At 38.6% G+C, this 15,962-nt stretch overlaps 1 protein-coding gene across 1 annotated transcript in view; it reads left to right on the top strand.

The window, feature by feature from the left end:
• The first annotated feature begins 4,317 nt into the window (after nt 1-4,317).
• LOC103673037 (multidrug resistance-associated protein 1) overlaps nt 4,318-15,962 on the top strand; it is an 85,635-nt gene continuing 73,990 nt past the window's right edge. The window contains exons 1-2 of the mRNA XM_008701738.2: nt 4,318-4,524; nt 9,647-9,708. Of these exons, the coding sequence (XP_008699960.1) occupies nt 4,453-4,524; nt 9,647-9,708 (134 nt within the window). The 5' untranslated portion in view covers nt 4,318-4,452. The remainder of the gene's footprint in view (nt 4,525-9,646; nt 9,709-15,962) is intronic.

Here is a 15,962-nt window from a genome sequence, read left to right as displayed (position 1 = left end):
CTTTGCTAATATTTGGACCCACAATGCAAAAGTAATCATGGGTAAAACTGCTGGCTCCTTAGAACAAATGAATGCAGCAAAGCCGAGTACAGTCATCACAGTCTTTACCGTGTGCATTCACAGTAAGTTAAAATGTGTGTGTGTACAAGTATTCAGTCTTGACTCTTGATTATGTATTTCTAATATTTTGTGTGATGAAATTCAAAGTACCCACAAAACACTTCTGCTACATGACAAAGTACGAGAGTAGCTTTGAGGAAAAACATACAATAGTTTGAATTGAAGCTGAATTGGCCACTATTTCATGGAACACCATTTTTACACGGAAGAATGATTGAAGACAAACTGTGGTTATTCAGACTTGGATATCTGGCAAAATTTACTCAAGAGAAAATAAAGCGATTCCTATGTTTCAAGGAATACAATTGACAGTGTTTGTTGCCAATGAAAAATTCAAAGTTTTTAGAGAAAGTTATATTTTTAGACTACCAGTATCCAACCCAAGGAGTTGGACAGCTTTCCAACACTTAACGAATTTTTTGATGACATTGGTGGTGATACCAATAAACTTTCTTCTTTTTAAAGATTTTATTTTTATTTATTCGACAGAGATAGAGACAGCCAGTGAGAGAGGGAACACAAGCAGGGGGAGTGAGAGAGGAAGAAGCAGGCTCATTGCAGAGGCGCCTGATGTGGGGCTCAATCCCACAAAGCCGGGATCACGCCCTGAGCCGAAGGCAGCCGCCCAACCGCTGTGCCACCCAGGCGCCCCCCAATAAACTTTTTTTTAATATTACATAATGATATGTGTCAACATCTGAAAGGTACTCATAACTCAGGGAACCAATATATTCCAAATAACCAATACATTATATTACAAAATCATACAGTTATAAAAGACCCATTCAAAATGCAAGAGAGACCAGTGAATTTTAATGTGTAAATTAACCTATCAGGTGGCTGATAGTGCTTCAGCTTCCACATTGTAACTAATTTTTAAGAAACTAACAGAGTTTTGCTGTTTTATCAAAGAAAAATACCCAGAACTTCCTGAAAAGCAACAAATTAATCCACCTCTTCCAACTACATATGTGTGGGAAGCCAGATTTTCTTCATTTCCTTCGATCAAAAGCATATATTGTAATAGAGTGAATGCAGAAGCAGGTATGGGAGTCCATACATCTTTTAGCAAACCAGACATTAAAATGTAAAACAATGCCAGTATTCTCAGAAAAAAATATTTGCTCTTTAAATATAGCTATTTTTTATAAATAATCTCTCATTAATGGAAACATGTAATGGTTTTATTATCTTTAAATAAATTAATAAATAAAAAATTTTAAAGTCTCATTTTAATTTCTAATATAGTGAATATCCATAGAGATACTCCATATACACAAAAGTTAGTTAAGTACTCAATAATTTTGAAGACTATAAAGGTCCTATATCCGAGTCCAAAAGGTTTGAGTTCGCTCTCTTGATCTAAGAGAAAGTCATACAGCAGTCCTCAGAGAGATATTCCTCACAGCACTGACCATGGGAGCAAGGAGTTGGACTCAGCCTATACCTTGTTCACTAGGTGACTAGATATACACCATGTGCTCATGCTGTTCTAAGTGCTTTACTTATTACATGACTGAATTGTGTCATCCTTACAACAAATCTATGAAGAAGACATCTCTATCACTTCCATATTATAGATGGGAAAGTGAGCCCTGAGAAGTTAAATGATTTGTGTTAAATGGTAGAGCTGGACTTCAACCTGAAGGCTTACCTCAGAGTCTATGTGCTTAACCACATTCAAGTTCCTGTTAATTGTGGTATTTGCATAGAACAAAGCACCACGGAGAAGTTCAGGAAAAATAGGTGAGTACCTCATGGCCTCACATGGGTACATGCTCTTCAAATAATAAATTAAAAAATTAAAAAATAAGGGGGGAGAGAAGGAATTGTATTGTAATGACTTCATAAGGAAAATGCCATTTATTTGCTCTTGTTTCACTCCAGATAAATGACTTATGGTGGGTAACAAATGGATCGGAAATCGAGTCAGTGGGGAAATAAAAAGAAAACAAAATAAAATAAAAATGGTGCTTCACAAAATGATGGTAGTATGCCATGAACTGAAGAGTACTGTTAATTCAATTTTTAATACCAAGGTTAACAATATCAATGAAAATAACATCTACTCCAGACCCCACCCCCCATACAAACACAACCTACAGTTGCCTTGAGGAAAAGAAGTCTCCCCTCTCTGCCATGGTGACAACCATTTGCTCAGCTAACTATGGGAAACAGGCAGCTCTTTCAGCCTTATTCTAATCAGCCTCAGAGATTCTGACCCTGATCTGTGAAGCTCTCAACAAGAAAGGATGAGCTGAGTGCCTGCAGAACTTGTAAGGTAGAACAGAATCCCTGGGAGGACAAAAATCCTCAAAATCAGGGCGCCTGGGTGGCTCAGTCGGTTAAGCGTCTGCCTTCCGTTCAGGTCATGATGCCAGCGACCTGGGGTGGAGCCCCGACTCGGGGTCCCTGCTCAGGGGAGAGCCTGCTTCTCTTTCTCCCTCTGCTGCTCCCCCTGCTTGTGTGCTCACTCTCTATCAAATAAACAAATAACCTTAAAATAAAAAAGAATCCTCAAAATGAACCTAAAAAATGGAATACTGTGACATAAAACATGCTCCACCCATTACTAAATCCACATGCCCTTTATTCCAACTTCCCAAGGTTTTTGTTTTTGTTTTTGTTTTGCTGAGAAGGAAATATTTATTTCACAATTCAGCTAGTGTGAGAATTCAGTGATAGAATGCTAACTTTGCAGCAATGTTTTGCTTATGTCAAGGTCATTTTATCTTATACTTTCTGTTGCCTAAGCAAATATTTTACTGTTTTTTTCATTGAATCAATGAAAATGGTCATCCCTTTCTTGAAAACCCTCATGCCTTTCATCTCAGTAGCACAATCTTACCTTGAGCCTCCTTCAAAATGGAGAAACTTAAAATGTAATTCTGTGGGGTTCCCAGAGAGTTCCCCTCCAATTCCTTTGAGTGGAGACTTCATCATTCCAGTTCCCCAACACAACTACAGCCCTCTCTCGCCTTTACTAAATTACCTTGGGGATCTCTTGTTTCCTCCCACTGGTCATGGATTGTGTGTCTATACAGAGTATGTGTAGAAATCTGTCTGCTTTCAGTTGCTAGAATACCAGCCTTTTCTGAGAGGACTGATTCCAAGAGGAGGGAGGAAAACACATGTTGAATTTAAAGCCTGAGCTATTTTTAGTTCTCTTCTTCCTGGCTTCCTCCGCCATGGCACAGGTTCCAAGTTCCTTCTTTCCTTGTATCTGAAAAGCAAGGACTAACTCTAGAAGGTCCTGTATTTTCCACATGGAATCCACACAGTGAGCATTTTAAAAGTACAGATGGAGAAGGGCCCCCTCGGGCTGAAGCTGCTGAATATGAAATGTCCCCAGACTGTGCTTGAGTTTGTATAAAGTTCTGGAAGAAGTGAGACAAAGTTTCTAAATGCCAAGCAGCAACCTCAATTCTTCACAGACACATTTGTTTTAAACTAAAACCTACGACTTCCTCTTTGCAAAGGGCAAATATGGTCTAAAGAGAGGAAGAAAGCCAAATAAACTGTATTCTAAACATCTCCCAGAAGTTTAATTCTATGATGAATCATTTAGTCTACTCCTTATATAGAAGTTGTCTGGTTCCTCACAGTTTGACCCATTCTGTGGGCAAGCCAAAACTTCCTGCAGGGATCATCTTTGGGCCTTTTTCTCCAGGAAACAGACTTCCTTAATGCCATCTTTAATATTCATATTCCCTTTTTTATGTCATGTTTCTCATTTAGTCCTTTGCTGATTCTAGTTACTACGAGGTTTTTCATTTATTATGTTGCTTTGTGATTAATTTGAAGAGTAAAATTTAGATTTCATATACTCTTATGGTTTCCTAATATTAGGAAGTATTAAGGGAAGTATTTCATTTGTTTCTGATCTTAAAGTCATTGCAATAAAATTCGCTCCATCAAGTTCTACTGACACCTGTTGTCCTTAACAGTTTTCTGTTCGGGACAGCTGTAATATTGTTTACAAACATGTCATCCCAGGGAAGAACGAGCTTTGTGCTTCTATCATAAACAACTTCTAACAGAGCAGTCCTGGGAATTGAAGAGTGGAGAAGGACAGAATCAAGCGCAAACTGCCCCAGAGGCAGAGATCTTTGCACTCTACACACGGTCCCGCCCTCCGCCTCCGCCCCCGCCCCGCGCGGGTGTGCCCGCCTCCCGCCGCCTGCGTCGTCCAGGGCGGGACTGGCTCAGGGCAGGGCGACTGCCAACTGGGTCTGGCTGAGTGCGCGCGTCCTCCCAGCTTCTGGACCCAGGACTGACGGACCCCAGCCGAGACAGAGGGAACAGCCTCTCGTCACCAGGCGCCCGCGGACCATGTTCTTCAGCCCGCGGAGGTGGGGCGCCAGCAGCGACTACGAGCGGGTCCCCGAGGGGCCTGGGGCGCAGGTAATGCTCCTTGGTCCTGCGGGGAGAGGCGGGCGGTCTTCGCCCCTGTGGGTGGAGAGGGAGGTGGGGGAGAGCCGCTTGTTCGGACGCTGGCCTGTGAACTGGTGTTTTAGAGCCCCGTTTTAGTAGTCATCCCACACAGAGACAGACGGACACGCACGCGCGCCATCGTGAGAGCTGATGGCAGTCCTCAGGATGATGTGAAATCTGAATCATCAAGATCTCAGTCCAGGTGGCTGCTGGAGGAGGGAAAGNTGAAGGGGTGGATAACTCCCCCGTCAACAGAAACAAGCATTTGAGAAAAGCATTAATGGACCTGGCATCACCGAAGGAGGAGAGGTGGGGATGGAATTCCACCAGCCGTGGCAGAAGCCACCGAAACCGCAGGGGAGATTCAGAATAAATAACACGGTGTTAGCGGACAGGTGTTAAGTGAAGGGGTGTTGGGAGACTGAGGTTGGGGCAATCTAGAAACTGCAGACACTTAACTGTGCCTTGCTCTGCCCCCATGACAGCACGTGCTTCTTCCACAATACGAGTCATGTGCTGGGACAGGAGTACAGGGCGATGAACATTTCCGTTGTGTGTTAGGAGCAATTTCCCTAACAAAAATTCCACTCGTTTTGCTTTTCGCCATTAGACAAGACAAAGTCTTAAGAAATAGGGCCTCACATAAGTAGTTCTTTAGTTCTAAAAAGAAGGAAAAAAAAAATCAGGTTCAGGGTACCTTGTTCTAATCCTGGCTCTCGTTAATGACTCCAACTGTCAAATAAATATGACAGCATTCTTCTAATTACATATAAAATGTAACTATAAATGTCTTTGAAAGTAAAGCAAATCATATGTATTCTTTTAAAAGTCTATAAAATATAGATGTTGAATAAATCCCTTGAAAATGGAAAGAGCTCCACCAGGACGATACACCTTTTTTTTTTTTTTTAACTTTACAGGAGAGATGGCAGGCTTCCAGGTTTAACACCATTGGTGCAACTACAGAGGTGGCCAAAGGCGGTGAATCACAAACTTGTAGTGTGGGAAATAATAGAACTCAAACAAATCTCTCACCCAAAATTGAAGTCAGTACTTCCTATAGGATTCCAACAACGTTTATATCCTTAACTATTATTATTCAACCTGAAGAGCTTTATGGACCAGAAGTAGTCCATATAGATAGGATTGAAAATACTAGTTTTACTTGCATTTTCTTTTTGTTACTTCTATGATGCCAAATTTAAAAAAAAAATAGTTGATGGCTTCAAAGCATATTGAAAACCTTATATGCTTAGATTTCATTGCTGAGACTTTATATTTCGACATAAAAGATGAGACAAAAATCCCACCTACTTGTAAGCTGAGAACATGACTTTCTGATAGTTTCTAGTGCTGGCATGGTGACCTATGAATAGAATACTTCTAAATACTTGTGATTAGCGGCCATTCATTCATTCCCCCCCAAAGCATGTTTATGGTGAGCTAGGCCCTGGGCTAAAACTGAAAATATAAAGGTAAATCAAATATAGTTTTCTGTCTTCCAGCGAACTAAGTCTAGCAAGAGAGAAGCACCTGTCAGCAAAGAATTCCATAGTCAGTAAGAGTGAGGGTAAATTCAGTAAAGAAGTTATGAAGATCCCCGTAAATCCTCCCTGAGGAATATGTCGAGATTGCTGTGGTAACCCGGAACGTGGGTATAAGCCTTGAAGGCTGGGACGGGAGGAAAGGAGTTACCAAAGGCAATAAATCTTTTGTTTTTCTTCTAAAGGCAATAAATCTTAAATAGGCTTGAAGTAGAATTAGTCAGACATGAAGTACAAGGATGTGGGCAGGAGGAAAGGAATCTCTAAGTAGCTGCAGCCTGTAACAGGTTGAGTTGAGAGTGTGGAATTATGACTGGAAGATAGACTGGACTAACTGGATTAGATCCAGTCTTCTAAACTTCTTTAAGTTTCTTAAACTCTGGGCCTTAGTTTCTTCTTCTGTAAAATGGGGCTGGCAAAAATGGTTTTTAAAAGATTTTATTTATTTGAGGGAGAGAGAGAGGGAGTGAGCTTGAGCAGGAGGGAGAGGCAGAGGGAGAAGCAGACTCCCCACTGAGCAGGGAGCCTGACAGGGCTTTATCCCAGGGGCTGGATCCCAGGACCTGAGCCAAAGGCAGAGCTTAACCAACTGAGCCACCCGGGTGCCCTGCAAAGACATGTTGTATTTAATGAGATAATATGCTTCGTACAGCATCTGGCACACAATAAGTGATTAAGAAACATAAATTTTTTGATTTCGGGATGTTTTCCCTTTTCCATGAGGCTGTCCTTCCAGTCCCCCTAACTTCCTCCACCAATCCCAGAACCCTGCGCCGGTAGGCACAAAGGAAGCTCCTGAAGTTAGGGGTTATGAGATACTGTTAAATGTAGCAGTCACACAAACCCATGTCCTCCGTGGGACCACATCTCAAGGTTGAATCCAAGGAAGATTGAAAGCAAAACACTTCACTAATCCTGGACCCAGGCTATGCTGTGTCTCATGGTCTAAATATTTTCTGCTCCTCCATCATAATCCAGAAATAACAGGACCTCCATTCAAATGAAAATTGCCTTCAGTCAGCAATGTTAAGGTATTTTTACAGGATGCCTGCTATACACACAATGGTAGATAAGTACAATAGATAAGAAAATGGATTAGAAAACAAAGGCCTGTAGAGGGCTTGGGGTGACAATGGAAATGGGAAACATTTGGTGTCAGGTCTGCAGACCAGAAATGCTGTCAGAGTGAGAAGTGAGTTAGAAGGGACTGAGAAATGTTTAATGGAGAAGATGGGAGTAAATTAGAGCACTGAAAGATACTCTTAGTATTGTCCTGTCTTGGCTTTCTACATAGAAGTTACTTTGTAGCAATAAACAATAATGAAGTCAGTGAGACCCATGCTATGAATTCAGTATTAAAAAGTCATTTGTACATTCTTGGTGCTTGATAAGGCTTATTACCTTCACCAGGTATTTTACCTGTCTACTGTAATTTTTTTCCAGGAGGTATCTGTGCTTGGAATTTACTATGATAAATTCAGTGTAAAGTGCCTGGCCCACATCGAAGGAGGCTATTTCCAGAGGACTCAAAGGGCCTCATATGAGATACTTTCACATGGAAAATGGGCTTAGAGGGAATGTTAAATCAAATACTGAGGTTTTGGTCTGCTAAAATAACCCTCTCTAGTAGCTTTGCTAGATGTGGGTGCTGAAAGCAGCCACCTTTTTTACCTGGCTCATGATTCTCTGGATCAGTTGGGTCATGACTTGGTTTGGGTCAGCTTGGCTGATCTCTGCTGAACTCTTTTAGGCACTATAGCCAAATGGAAAGTTGGCTGGTGACAGGACAGTCTAGGACTAATTTGCTCCTATGTCTGGCAGTTTCCAAGCTAGGATGACAGACTGTCAGATGAGCACCTCACTACTCTTCTGTGGGGTCTCTCATCCTCTAGCAGGCCAGCTCGGAATCAGACACATGGTGTACTCAGGGTTCTGAGCACAGCAAGCCTCTTGAGGCTTAGAATTGGAGCTCTCTTGGTGTCACTCTCGTGGCATTTTCATGATCAAAATTGTTCAAGGGGTGGTGAATAGAGTTTACCTCTTGATGGGAAAAGCTGCTGAGAATTGGTAGCCCTAGGGTGCCTGGGTGGCTCAGTCATTAAGCGTCTGCCTTCAGCTCAGGGTGTGATCCCGGCGTTCTGGGATCGAGCCCCGCGTCAGGCTCCTCCTCTGGGAGGCTGCTTCTTCCTCTCCCACTCCCCCTGGTTGTGTTCCCTCTCTCGTTGCCTGTCTCTCTCTGTCAAATAAATAAAATCTTAAAAAAAAAAAAAAAAGAATTTGTAGCCCTTTGCAGTCTGCCACAGGAATACACGTGTTTTGGAAGTGAATAAGATCTTTGCATTGTTGGTAAATTATCAAATTGGCAACTCCCTGTGAAATAAAACGTGACTTGCGGGTTAATTCAAGAATTTTTAGAACATTGTCCACAATGTGTGCACTTATTTTCCAAATAATATGTTTGGTAATAGTAGTGATGATGATATTATATTTCACATGTTGAATGGTTGTTTTGGGCCACAGTGTGATGATGGTTTTATATCTATCATTGCATTTACTTTTTGCAACAATAATATAAGGATAGATAGCAATTGAGTAAATGATTTATAGTATGTCATTTGCTGTAACTCAGAGGACAGATTTGGAGTGAATAATGTTTTCTCCTCACTACTCAGGACATTATGCTCTATAGGATGGAATTTTGTTGCACACATTCCTTCTAGGATAAGAATTTTTTAAAACATAGTAAACACTTTTATGTATGAAATCAGAACTGGATTAGAGAGGATCAGTGCTAAAATTGTTAAATATGGGGCAAGTTCTAATAATGACCTCTACTGTGGTGATCAGTTTTACTTTTTAAAACATAGACATTGGTGCTGATTCTAAAAATAGAATGATTAATTTTGAGGCCTTCTTTTTTAAGCCCTTCTTTTGGTTGAGCTCACCAGGTCCACAGGAAGAATGGTAATGTTATAAACTCCCCAAATAATATGTAATTGTGATAAATAAATGTTTATATATTTATACCTTTGTACAAAAAATATGTAATTAAGCACACAGAAGTAAACCAAATGCCTATTATATTCTCTTATTTTTCTATTTTTCAGAAAAAAAGACAAAATTACCTTTAATTTAGTGATTAAAATGTTTTAAATTTAGCTTATATATAGATGCTAAATTATGTAAGTATACATATGCATATACATACATATATACACAGTCACAGTAATTATATATATATATATAGAGAGAGAGAGAGAGATAGAATGAGAAGTAGAAATTTCAGAAATGATTTTCCTTTCCTACATGGTTTCTAGCTATGGAAACAGAGTCATAATGATAATGTTGGGAGAAATCTTAAAATGCCTCTAGTCCAACCATCATTCTAATATCTTAATTTTATTCCTTAAGGATTATAATATCAACATAGCTGCAACTGTTGGTAGATGAAATTATTTCATGTTTACTTTTCTACCTGTTGACAAAGATATTTCAAATTTAATAAAGGCATATTCTTCATACAGTACTTGTTATATTTTTCTTTTTAGAAATGCAATCCAGAGAAGAGTGCTTCATTCTTCAGTCGGATGACATATTCCTGGTTTAGCAGGTAGGAATTTTACTAATTTGTTTGTAGCATACCATCCTGAGGAAGATTCCAAGGAAGATGACACATAAATGTTATTCCTCCAATCTAAGCATGAATATTTTTATAAAATGACTTTGTAAAGACTTTTTTTTTCTTATGCTATTTTATTACAGAGAAATCACAGATAGTAACATACTAAGTAGTTCCACAGATAAGATTGCTAATACTCTTGCAATATGTCTGTCCCTTTATAGGATTTGTAACCCTGTTAGGACTGTGGAAGGAGAGAAATTTGATTTTTTTTTTTTTTTAAGATTCTGTTTATTTGAGAAAGACAGAGAAAGAGAGAGAGAGAGAGAGCACAGGAGCGAGTGGGGGGAGGGGCCGATGGAGAGGGATAAGTGGAGAATCTCAAGCAGACTCTGTGCTGAGTAGGGAGCTCCTGGGAAGGCTCTTATCTCATGACCCTGAGATCATGACCTGAGCCAAAACCAAGAGTCGGGGGCTTAACTGACTGAGCCACCCAGGCACCCCAGAAATTTGAATTTTTTTTAACATCCGGTATATATATGTGTATAATTTCACTTACTTCTCCCCCAAGTCTTATGAGATAGGTATTTACATATGAGAAAATTGAAAATTGAAACTTAGGGAGAGGAATTAACTTGTCCATTGATACCCAAGAAGGAGCACACCAACTTGGTGTTGGAAGTTGGTTTCTTTGAGTCCATGTTTCATGCTTTTCTTTTCACTTTGATAGTCTACTCTTTACTAGGAATGCTGCCACAAATACATATATATACACTACTATTAAAACACACACACAGTCATTTTTATAGGACATATATTATGGTTTATCTCACAGAATAATTCATCTATAATGTGTGATGAGGGTTTTAACCAGAATTAAGTTGTATTAAAAGAGAAAAATTGATTTTTCCAATTTTATAAATTCAGAAGCTTTCTTTAGAAATGTATTTCTTTCCCCCATAACAGAAAGATTATGATACAGGAAACTAAATTTATTATCTTAACTTTATGCCCCTTGTTTTATAGTGAGTAGAAACAAAATTGCCCAATATGATCTACAAATATGCTCACAAGAGTAGATGAATGCTTAAAAAAAAAGGAAAGGTTGATTGTGTGCTGGATGCCCTGCATTATGCTAACCTTTAAAAATGCAGAGATAAATGCCCTAGTTCCTATCTGCTAGGAATTCATAGTAGATTTAGAAAGATTAAAAACTATGCTGTCAATTACCCAAAAAGGCCAAAGGCAATATAAGCATGATAGAGAAACACAATTTTTAGGAATGTCATCTAACCACATTTGCACAGTTAGGGAATGTTTTACAAGAAATTAATGCTTTAACCCAACACGTAACAATATGTAAGAGTGAGCCAAGTGGCATTCCAAGTTGAGCAAACACTGTATGCAAACCAGAGAGGCAAGCGTGGACTGACCCCTCCCACACTGCAGCATGTTGACGTGGCAAGAGTGTCGTGTGGATATGGTATGTACTAGGTGAGAATGGAGACAGAGGGAGTGGTTAGGAGGTTCTTCAATTATGCTGTAAATTTTTGGTTACAGTCTGAACTATAGCAATGATAAAGAGGATGAAGAGGAAGGAACAGATTCAAACGCTAATGAACGGATCGAGCCGATTAGATAATGAAATTGAAGACCTGGGAAACATGTTAATCAGTTTCTGGCTCAGATAACTGCCTGATTCAGGTGTGGTGCAAAAACTGTATGTTCAGTTTGGAGAAGCTTCAATTTGAGATGCCTCACTCATTCCCATAAAAAATATCTAATAGGTGTTTGGATATATAGGCTTTTGATCTGTGGATATGGATTTGGTAGTCATTGACTGTATGTCAGTAGTTGAAGCCATGAGTATGAATGAGGTCATCCAGAAAGAGAGAGCCTATTGAACGGGATGAGCAAACAGAACAATGAGAATCCTCAGTATTTAAACTAAACGGTGAAAGGAGAGGTCATCTACCGAGGAAGCTAAGGAAAGGCATTCAGAATGTAAGAGACAAACCAAGGAAAGAGCGTGTTTGAAAGCTAAGGAAACTGTCAAAAAAAGGAGGAAAATAAGGTGGTCAGTAGCGCCAAATACTGAAAAGGGATAAATTAAAAAAAGAACTGAGTATTCTTCATTGAATTTGGCAGTGTAAAAGTTCATTGGTGATTTTTATGAAAGCAGTTTAAGTAGAAAACTGATACACTTGGTGAGGTAATAATTGGGCAGAAGCAAATAAATTGGGTTGAATTATAAGAATTCCAAGTTAACACAAATCTAGGAATCACTTAAAGAGGATGGCAAAAATATTACATCAATATGCTACATTAAGTTACACACTAGAAAAAAGAATGGTTAAATAGGAATTATGTAAATGTGGGCTATTTACATTTAGTGATTTTAATTTTTCAAATTTGTGTATGTATAAATATATTTTCCAAACCTGAGTTATATTTCATTCATGTGTTGAGAGGAAGAGTGATGTCTGTTCTGGCTTTAAAAATTTTTAGACTATCATTTTTAAGTCCAGGATATCATAGAATTTAAATAGTGCAAATAAAATTAATTTTAAGGAAATGTACTTTTAAAACTTTTTCAAACTATAAAGACTACATGCATTTCTTTTAAATATTACAAACACCATTTTAGGAGGTCTAAAATATAAGCTAAAATTAAATTTAATAAGCAAGATAAGGCTTAGCAAATTTTATAATATATAACAACTCAATGTCTTGAAGTCCATATCTTAAATCAATCAAACAAACCAATAAGCTGTAATTGTTGAATATCACATTTATCTTCTGTTTAGATCTAACATCTCAGAGCTAGATAGGAAATACTTTTATAGCATGTTGCTATCTGGAACTGTCAGTGGCATGGATCTAATTTGATTTCTTATCTGGTCATTAAACAATTGCAGCTAAAATATAGCTATTGTTTAAGAGAATGTCTCTTTGAAGACAGTAGTTAATTGTGTTCTCAGATCTGTTCTTTGAGTTACAGAATAAAGTCAGAAATTATTTCCTGGGCCAAATTCAAGCTCCCATAATTATATGAATAATTCAATTAAAAAATGTGCTCAGATGATACAAGTAATTAGGGAATTATATGCTTATGAGCCTTAATTCCTAAGGCAAGAGCTGTCTAGATAGTTTTGATGATCAAATAATTATGAAGCCTTTATTAGCAAATATAATCTGTCATCAGCATATAATAATCGTTGTTATAGAATAATCCCCTTGACATACATGGAAAAATCCAGTTAAAGTTTTTGTAGGTCACAGTTGAATCACTATTTTAACCAGGGATACACTGTTCAGTCTGTCCTCCCTTTCCTCACGTATTAATAAAATTTATGTATTACCTGACTTTGTCGTATCTTGTAAGTTTTGGACAGACTGACCTTTTGCCTTTTCCCATAACACAATTATCCCTTTCCAGAAATGTTTAAAAAAGTGATTAACAGTAGTGAAATTGATAATGCAACTATATATCTATATTTTCCAATATTACCCATCTACAAAATTTGCGTTTCATCTCATCTTCCTAGCGAACTGCTACTGGTTTGCTGCTCTTAACATCAATTGGAGGAGATATTTACTCATACTCGTTATGTGAAATATACTCAAAATTCTCTCTAAGATCACAAAATTGAAAGTAGAGTGGAATATTACACTTAACGGCATTGTCTGCCTTTGGTTAAGTTAGCCCTGGTTTGTGTCACATTTAAAAAACTGCCCAGTCTCTGGAGTTCCTAGTGTTTAGCCACCTGTAGTCATGGGAAATTAGTACTGCTCTGCCTGCTTGAGAGAGCTGCCAGGATCAAATTAATTTAACTGAATGACCTTTGAAAAGAAATATCAGTCTAAAAAATACAAGATGCATGCTGAGGAATCAAGTCCCCAAGTTTATGGGACCTGGTGCATGCTACATTCCCCTTATTGGGAAGGGTCAGCTGTTGGTCCTAGATTCTTCCCCAAAAGCTGCTTCATCATTTGCTTTAAAGAAGCATTCCTTCCTCTTTTCGTGGATGCTTACGTGTGATAGAAAGTCCAGACAGGGTGATGAGAGGATTTAAATTTACCAAAAGAGAGCAAAAAGAGGAAGAAGGAGCATACACCTGGGAAAAGGGAAGTCAGAGTAGTTAAACAACTGAGCCACGTGCATCACAATCAATTCAATTGAAGTGTCACTTTTAGATGCTGCATTATTTGGAGACTCAGCATGAAAGCCAGGGGTCACTTATCCCCGTGAACCAAAACTGCTGAGTTTTGCACAGTTCTCACTCAAAATGCTGAGGCAGTAAATGTTATTAAAAATGCTTTTGTGAAAATCAATGCCATCTTATTTTGAAAATGAATATTTATTTTCTGGAATGAAATAGAAAGACTTAATATGACATAAAAGTAGTTTATTGCTTAATATGTTTTTGAAAGTGCACTGCAGGAAAATGTCCAGGGTATTGGAGCCAACAGAAGCATGATTACTGAAGGTCCTTTCTTACTGCATTTTAACCTTTTTGTTAAATATGAATTGTAATATGGTATTATGTAGTATAATAAAAGTGAAATTGAATCCAGTGCAGACTCTGGTTACCATAGGGTTTAAATCCATCTCAGGGTCAATCAATAGAGATTGTTCAGTAATAATGACAGTGAAAGCAGTCCCAAGTTGGAGTAGTGTAATACTTTGTTATGGTCTCTTGGACTAATAATGTACTTTATAATGGAAAGAACAGAAACTATTGAGTCGGAAGGCCTGGGTTTAAATGTGGGTTTAATATCTTCCTGAACAAGTCATGTCACCAAGCTCATAAACTGAGCATATCTGAACTACATCACTTAGGAACTTGTCTGGCTTTTGTATCCTTTGGGTAAATACTTAGTAGTGCAATTGCTGGGTCCTAGGGTAGTTCTATTTTTAACTTTTTGAGGAACCTCCATACTGTTTTCCAGAGTGGCTGCACCAGTTTGCATTCCCACCAACAGTGTAAGAGGCTTCCCCTTTCTCTGTATCCTCGCTAAGTGAAATAAGTCAATCAGAGAAAAACAAATACCATACCATATGATTTCACTCATGTGTAGAATTTAAGAAGCAGAACAGATGAACATATGGGAAGGAAAAAAGAGAGAGAGAGAGAGAGAGAAGCAAACCATAAGAGACTCTTAACAACAGAGAACAAACTGAGGGTTGATGGAGGGAGGTGGGTGAGGGAGGGGCTAAATGGGTGATGGGTATTAAGGAGGTCACTTATGATGAGCACTGGGTGTTATATGTAAGTGATGAATCACTAAATTCTACTCCTGAAACCGGTATTACACTATATGTTAACTAACTAGAATTTAAATAAAAATTAAAAAAAAAAAAAAACAAGGAACATATCAAGCAACAGAATAGCCAAATAATAATAGCTGAAACAAATAGGTATTTATTTTCTTGTTATTGGGCAGAATGCTAGGAATAAGCTGGTGAACTGTGTTATAAACGGCCCAGAGTTTTTCTTTCTCTCTTTCCACTTCCCATCCTTATTATTTGGCTTTTCACCCATGGTGGCAAAGATGGCCTCTCTGTGTCAGAGCATTATGCTTTCAGTGCAGGCAGGAAGGAGGAAGGGGAAAGAAAAAGGAGGCAAAACATTTTCTCCTCTTGAAGTTTTATGCCTCCTTTTGAAAAAGTAAGTTCTCCTCAGCAGACTTTTGTTTAGGTATCCTTAACCATAACTGAGTTAAATTATTAATGCCAAGCAAAATGTACTGAGATTACCAAGACTATTTTAGACCAACCATAAGTTATGACTCTGTGGCTGGGATAAGAACTTACCCTGAGTTCAAGAGATTTTCAACTGTGTAAGTACCAGATTCCTGGTGGTAAGAAGACGGTGGGGCAGAAGGATGGCTGTAAGGTAAGTATAATTTATTGTCTGCCACAACAACATTTGTGGTGTAACTAGACCATGCATCGTAGTTTGCCTGGGACAGTCCTGATTTAGACCCATTGTTCTTGCATAATTTTTCAGTGTCCTTTGGGGTAAGCTTATTGAATGGGGGAGAGTGGAGGTACAGAAACTCGCAGTAACTTGCCATACTTCTTAAGGCATCTTAAGAAGCAGCACTGTCACACTGGCTCGTATTCTATTGGTCAAAGTAGGTCATATGGCCAAGGCTGAAGGTTATGGGGCAGAGACAGGTACTCCACATCTAGTTGGACAATTTGTAAAGTCAGGTGGCAAAGGGTGTATAATGTCCCA

The sequence above is a fragment of the Ursus maritimus genome, unplaced genomic scaffold (assembly GCF_017311325.1).
Source record: "Ursus maritimus isolate PB19 unplaced genomic scaffold, ASM1731132v1 scaffold_4, whole genome shotgun sequence".
NCBI classification, from domain to species: domain Eukaryota; kingdom Metazoa; phylum Chordata; class Mammalia; order Carnivora; family Ursidae; genus Ursus; species Ursus maritimus.
This window is presented reverse-complemented; position numbering and strand designations above follow the sequence as displayed.